General features: G+C 54.5%; 1 protein-coding gene across 1 annotated transcript; it reads right to left on the reverse strand.

Moving 5' to 3' along the window:
* Window positions 1-228: 228 nt before the first annotated feature.
* DBX1 (developing brain homeobox 1) lies at window positions 229-4,270 on the reverse strand. Its single transcript, XM_036323954.1, has 4 exons — window positions 3,904-4,270; window positions 3,160-3,261; window positions 1,025-1,227; window positions 229-591 (listed from the first exon to the last, which is right to left on the reverse strand). The coding sequence occupies exons 1-4, from the start codon at window positions 4,268-4,270 to the stop codon at window positions 229-231; spliced, it is 1,035 nt and encodes a 344-aa protein (XP_036179847.1).
* Between the last annotated feature and the right edge of the window lie 3,068 nt (window positions 4,271-7,338).

Here is a 7,338-nt window from a genome sequence, read left to right on the forward strand (position 1 = left end):
GCCCTTGTGTACAAGTTAAGGCTGCGGCTAAGGCCTACATTTAACTTGCGGGGAGAGGGCTGTTGAGGAGTGGTGCCTGGGAAGGAAATGTTCCCATGGGCCATGGAAGGGGCTGGAGCGCCCTGGACTAGGCGACGGGTCCACCGCGGGAACTAAGTGAACACCCCACTGCACCCACCTCTCCCATTTCAAAGCACTTAGAAACAGTACCCCGGGCGAGGGGGGCTTCTAAGACACCGTGATCTCCTCCTCCTCCTCGCCCTCCTCATCCTCCTCGGAGTCCGAGAAGTCCGAAGGTTTGCCCGGGCTGCTCGAGTGCGCGGGGGAGGCGGGCAGTGGCCCTGCGAGTCGCGGGTCGCGCAGGTGCCGAGGGTCGAGGGACGCGTGATAGGCCAGGCGGTGGCGGGGGCTGGCCCGGCCCTCGTCTTCCTCCTCCTCGTCCCCCGGGCCCTTCTGGCCCACGTCGCTGAGGTCCGGGTGCGGATTGAGTTTGGTGGGAAGGGTCTGCTCGCGGCAGCCCCCGCTGGACAGCAGCTCGCGCTCCTTGGAGTTCCGCCACTTCATGCGTCGGTTCTGGAACCAGATTTTCACCTGGTGTGCGAGGCGGGAGAGCAGGGCAGAGGCCGAGGTGAGCGCAGACACTTCCTCGGAGATGAGGGCGTGGGGCGGGGCTGTGTCCTTCTCCTCCTGTCCCCCATCCCCTGATGTGGGTCTCAGCATTAAATCCCCTCACTGCCACCTCCATTCCTCGCGCCTCGCGCCGCACCCACGGGTCCCAGGCCCAGACGGTGGTAGGGCGGGGGGGGGGGGGTTTGAAGGGGGGACGCTGAGTCCCGGGAGGTAGGGTGGGGAGAGGAGTGGGCTGTCCCGAGCAGCCCCGAGAAAGCTGGGTCCTGCACGCGTTCCCTCCCTAAGCCTTACTTTCCCCTTCTGCACAAGGGGACCTAAGGGGTTCCAGAAAATTGTGAGATTCCTGGGGGAGGAGGGAGCTCGTGAGGACGGGGCTGTGGGGGAGGGCTCTCACCTGGGAGTCTTTCAAGCCCAGCTTGGCCGCCAGCTTCTTGCGGTCGGGCTTGCTGATGTACTTCTGCTTCTGGAACATCTTCTCCAGCGCCTTGCGCTGCACGTCGGAGAACACGGCTCGGCGCAGCATGCCCCGGCGAGGCTTGCCGCGCGCGGCCAGCGGCCAGGAGAAGGTCCCGGGGATGGGCACGACGCTGGAGGACGCTGCGCGGGGAAGGCGGGGGGCGGGGGGGGGGGGAGTGAGTGGGCGGGGCACCTGCCTCCCCAGCGTCACCACCCCGGGTTTTCTCTCGGATCCCTTCATCTCTTTAAAGTTCTCCCTTTTCTCCCCCCCCCCCCCCCCCCCCGCAGAACGGGCCATGAACCCGCAAACCTTCGAGAGCGAAAGGCGCTTTCCGCCCAAATAACGTCCCCTTTCAACCGTGCAAACCCGGATTAGGTAAAGCTACGGAAACACAGAAAACAGCTCCCACAATAGCCTGTTTGCGGTTTTTTCCATTCAACGGTCTCAGGGAAACAAACCTGCGGACATCAGCTAACACGGCAACAGCAAAAATAAATCACAACAATAAACTGCCCAGCTGAGGCCACTGGGTTTCCCTCTTAAGCTTTTATGACCTCGGCGGCTTTTGCCTTCTTTCGATGAAAATGAGGTGCTTTACTGATTCGATAGCGAGGAGAAAATCCTCTTTGGATTTTTTTTTAAAAACCCAATCAGTATTCATCTTTTTAAAAAAATATTAATCTTTCCTCCCCTCCCCCACAAAACGTAAAGAATTCGGCCGGAATACATGAAAAGTGGCAGCTAATTAGCACATTGACCGATTCCCAATGGGTATTGGCATGATAAAAAGGGGGAGAGTTTCGCTTTAAGGGAGGGGGGGGGGACCCAAAAGAAACAGAGACTCTAATGAAGCGTGAATGGTAATTGTGTAGTAATGAACTAACAGAAAAAGACTGAGGACAAGCAGCGAAAGCCATATATTACCGGGACAAAAGAGATTTACACTTTCAAACTAAACACAACTGCAGGCCAAGACCATTGGGAGAATACTGATGGCAGAGGCTTCTCTCTCCCGCATCATTTTCATTAAATGGACATGAAAAGCTATTTATAAAGCTCGGGTTGTTTTTGTTAGAGCATTGAGTTGGGAGAGAAAGGGAGCAAATTCCATTATCAGCCGCAGCATGAATGGTGGTGGTGGTGGTGGTGGTGGGTGAATTCTCTCTCCCCCTTTTAAAAAGCAATTGCTTGTTTCTCTGGCTGATAGTTGGGAGTGCGGTCCTGGCTTTCCCATCCCCCACTGACCATGCCCGTCTCCTCTCTGCATAGGGGCTCCTCGGTGGCCTTCAGAGTCTGGACCAGGTGCAGAGTTTTTGAGCCACCCCTGAGGCTCCAGGATAAAAAACCTCGTGGAACCTGTTGAAGGTGCTTCTCTTTTAGACGAGGAACAATTCCGGGCTTCCCTCAGACTTATTTTATCAGCCTAAGGGTCCTTTTAAAAAATATGGCTGGGGGGGGGTGTTATGAGAAGAGGTTGAGAAATCAGGTTGGATAAAGAAGTTTTGGGGTTGTGGGAGGGTCTAGCCTCCCTCGCCCAGGGCGACCCCAGGCATCCCACACAAGAGGGCACCCCATGTGGTCTCGTGGAAAGCCCAGAGCCCTGAATGAGTCTTAAAAGGAAATTAGCCCCGGCTGGTAGGTGTCTCTGGGTAGTTCGGAGGGACTAGGGCCGGTCTGTGGGTGGCTGCCCAGAGGAGCTGACCAATTGGTCATGGTGCTGAAACCTTTGTGGGGAATCGTGGCCAAGTGCACTGACTCTGTGGGAAAACGGCGGCGTGAAGGGATGCCAACAGCTCCTCGCCGGGGAGGGAACCGCCTCAAATTGGGACCATGACAATTCCTGCTAATTTGTAGAGCAGGGAATTGGTGCAAAGTGTCAAGCAGTCACCGCTTGTGCTAAATAGGGCATCAAATTGGCGCGACGGATTCGTGAATGTTGTACGCCTCGCAACCTCTGAACCAGAGCATAACCCCGAGGGGTGGACAGAGAAATATGGCTTCGGGGCAGGGAGCGACGGGCTGGAACTGGGGCGCCGCTCAGCCTCGCGAAGGGGAGGGGGGGCGAGACCTACCTGGGAAATACGAAGATCTGATGAAAGGCTGGAAGGAACCTTCGAAGTAGGGAAAGGCGAAGGTCTTGGGAGGGCCACTCTGGAGCAAGGCGGGGGATGCTTCTGGAAGAGGAGGGAGGAGGACAAGAGAGGGAGACAGAAAGGGGAATTTGATCACGCACTTGATTACTCTGCTCATTGAATACAGGATATGATTAACCCCTAGGCTGGTTTCAAAGGCATCTTCCTCAATGTGTTGACAGAATAAAATCTAATATTTTCCTAACATGTCTTATTTGTGGAAATTCTTCCTTTCATCCCCAAAACAGTCCTCAGAGTTGTCTCTTCCCTCCTCCCCCCATCTTATCCTAGGCACTAATGAAATAGGTAGGAGTGAGATAAGAATTGCAGATCCATATACCAACTAAGCTAGTAAATATATTGTCTTGGGTTAAAATAAAATTTTTTTTAAAACATTGGCTCCCTGAGGCTGGAGGGCCAAAAGGCAGACGCCCAGCAGCGCGAGCTCAGTTGAGCTGCGCCAGAGAACTGTGCGCTCCTGGCGCCTGAACAGCTCAAGTTCATCCTGAGGGTGGGGCGAGCCTGGAGACTTTTCTTCCCGGGAATCCGCCAAACCTAAGTCTCCCGTGAGGCCTCCGGGTTCGCGCGCACCCGGGTGTGCCGGTGTGTGCGTGGGTACCCACCGCGTACAGGAAACTGAGGCGAGAAGGACTTCGCACCTGGCCGGCTTTTGCGCTCACTTACCGTTCCTGGGCGCCGAGGAGAGAATGGCGTTCACTCCAAACTTCAGAAACGTAGGCTCACTGGCAGGGGAGACGGCAGTCTGCGGCGATCCGCCCCGCCGGCTGCCCGGACTAGGGCAGCCCAGGTCCGAGGCCACGGTGTCTGTGAGATTCGCGGGGGTCCCCTGCCTGGGGGGCGACATGCTGGCCGTAGGAACGCTGCGGGGCAGGTAGGCAGGGGGTCGGCTGATGCGGATCAGATCCTCGACCAGGAAGCTGGAGTGTCCGGAAAATGCCGACTGCAGAGACTGGGGCAGCGTTAAGGTGGGTGTGGGGCGCAGGAGGCTGGGGTACCCGGCGGGGGGCGCGAGGAGCCCAGGGAACATCATGTTAGGCGCGAGGCGGGCGTAATAACCCTTCTTCCAGTGGCGGAAGGGTAAATGCCTCGCTTCCCGCCCCTCCCGCCCCCGCGGTACCCTCTCTCTTGGGCTTAGCAAAAGTCTCCAAATAACGAACGCTGCCACTTGGGCGCCTGCGAGTCCTCCTTGGTCCTCCCGTCGAGGTGATGGTTTTATAGGGGCCCGCCCGTTAAAGCGCTTTGAAAAGTGACAGCTCTGACAATGAAGTTCAACAAAGTTCTCCACTCGAGCTTCATTCGCCAGAGGCTCTGGGCGCTCTGATTGGCGCAGGGGTGCAATTTATGATTGGATTAGTCTTCATAAGCATCGCCCGCACAATGGGCCGGCAACAAAGGCCGGCGCGCATCAATTCTGCACATCAACCGCCTCTTTGCAAGACAGCGCATCCCCAAAGCTCTGGCCGGGAGTTTTTGTTCCGAAGCAACGCCGGGCTAATTAAATGCCTATTTAGGAGTTTCAGATGACATCTTGCCTCATAGAAAAGGAATTATTTAAAGGACGCACTAAATTTATTTGCAGCTCCCCTGCTGAGCCTAGAAAATAAATCAATAAATATTCATAGAAATTCACCTCCAGGCAATCAGTAAAATAATCCTCCCTCTTTGGGGGGGAGAGCAACGGAAAATTTCAAGGCAATGAACATGAAAATATACTCCCTATTCTGTCTCTAGTCCTTAACGTTACTGCAGCTGAGGCACAAAACAGATGTGAGAGGTGGGTTGAGTCAATGGGTGGAGTGGGTGCCTCTCTAACAACCCGGGTGGGGGTGGGGGGTTGAAATGGATGCTTAGGGGCTACTGGCTTCTAGGAGTGGAGAGGAGAGGTCTTGATTTGAGTTATTTCATTATGCGAAATTCGTTGGGTTTGAGCACGTTGGTGGGTACCTGAGCAGGCAAAAAAGTCTCCTTAGGTAAACTCCCAGCAACTTGAAAAACGATTTTCAGCCACTTTTCTCTAGGGGTGTCACCAACCAGCTCGCCTGGGGTTCGGGCAGAAGGGAGCACCTCTCTGCGGAGGGTGTCCGCTTGCAAAGGGCTTCCTGGGCCAGAAGCTGCCTAACCCAGGGCGGCCGGAGTACAGCCAGGGCTACGCAGGCGGTTCTACAACCGCAAGGAGCCTTGCACAATTTCCGTTGAAATTCACTTACAGCCTGAACTTTAAAGCCACAGTAATGAAGATAGGGAGTTGCCCTACCTACTCGTGTAGGGGCGCTTAACTTGGTCAAGGTTTTGCAGCTTCTTAACTAACTGCCGTGTACAAAAGCCCGAAAACAGAGCGAAGGCCGCGCTTCCCAAGAATGTCGGTCCACATCAGGAAAGCCCATCCTTGATTGGGGCCTCAGACAAGACTGTTTCTGCAGACAGACCTTCCCTGTCCTCTCAAGGGGCGCTGAGCCTGGATCCCCTGGTTTCTCTGCTCTGCGAGATAACAGATGCGTTAAACGTCCCATTCATTTCTGTAGTGAGGCTGACCCTCCCCCAAGAGAAGTGTGCAGCCTCGCCAGGCCTCCCTGATCCTATTAACCATGAACTAACTGTCACCTTCAGCTGGTTTTCCTTTTTGCTTTTTAACAACACAAAGCTTTCTCAAAAATCTTATTAACCAGCTTTATTTCTCCGGATGGTTTTGTTCGAGGCGTTCTTTTTTTGTTGATGATCTCCATGTCGCTGCTTTAACCATTCAATAAAAGTGCATCTGCGATTTATATCACATTAAGGCAGAAACGGAGCCTGCTGAAGTTCTCCCTTGATTCAAATTAAAAAGTTATTGAGGGGCGGGCTCTGGAGCCGAATGAATCAGGACTCGAAGGCGGTGCAAGGGTGGAGTGTCTGCGCCCCTGACTTCGAGTGGATGCGTCCTGGGCTGCGGGAATGCCGAGGGCAAGGAATGACTTTTAAATAAGTGACTATTTAAATAGGGAAAGTACATGGCTCCAGTTCATTGGAGAACCCGGAACAGGGAGGTCTATGAAGAACTCTAAAAGTTACCTTTTTTTGAAGTTTTCCAGTAAAGTAAGGGAGAAAAATCTAAAGCATGTGAACACCTGAGCTTTAACTTTGCCACAAGACCAAGTTTTCCATCACAATCACCACCATCCTCCCCAGCTGCTTTCCGGAAGGCAGATGAAGGACTCTGTATTTTTGTATTCTCTCCCTCCCCCCGCTGCCCATCCCCTTCGTTTTGCCCTTCCCCTCCTTTCTTCTCTTCTTCCCTCCGGGGAGCAGTGGGAAGGAGGCGAGCAGCAACTACAGGTGCTGGGTTTCTCAATTAGGAAGTGCTTGATCAACTTCGGGAGATCAGAATACAGTCTGTGTTTGCAGGGTTCTGTTTTGGGGAGCAGTGAGAACTCAAAGCCAGCCTGCGGCCTTCCTAGCGCCCCCCCCCCCGCCCCCTTCCCTGGGCCTCCTCTCCCGCTGGGACCTTCTCCTGGGAATAGCTATTACAGTTATTATCCTGCCCACTGACACGCTCCACCCCAAACACACACGGCCACTCGACCTCATTACAGACTAACCGCTGCCCTCTTCTCTTCTCCGGAAAGGGGGCGCTGACATTTTTTTTTTTTTTTTTTTTGGAATGTGGGTCAACCCCTTACTGCCATCCACGTGGACCCCACTTCCAGCGGTCTGCAAGCATTCCTAAGGCGCCAAAGACGAACAGGGAGGACGGGAGAGAGGGCTGGCCGCCCGTGAAAAGGCAAAATAAATGCGAAGGAAGCCAGAAATCGGACGAAAGGATCTTACTTTCCGTGACCTCCTTGAACGCGTCTTTTGAAACTCCTGGATAGCCTAGGGGCCGCGCGGCGCGGCGCGGCGGCTGCGGCTAAGACCTGTGACTAATGCGGTTTGACCTGAGCCCATGGGTTGTGCGCCCTGCCATTCATTGTAATGTCGTTATCTTCAAGTTTATGTCGGAGAAGTCACTCGCGCCCTCTATCCCAGCACTGGGCTGACTGTTTCTTTTTCAAGGGAAAAGAAGTCAGGGGAGGAAAAGAGAGAATCGCAGGCCCTATCCGGATCCTAGCCAGTGCCGTGAGC

The sequence above is a fragment of the Myotis myotis genome, unplaced genomic scaffold, assembly GCF_014108235.1.
Source record: "Myotis myotis isolate mMyoMyo1 unplaced genomic scaffold, mMyoMyo1.p scaffold_m19_p_10, whole genome shotgun sequence".
Classification (NCBI taxonomy): domain Eukaryota; kingdom Metazoa; phylum Chordata; class Mammalia; order Chiroptera; family Vespertilionidae; genus Myotis; species Myotis myotis.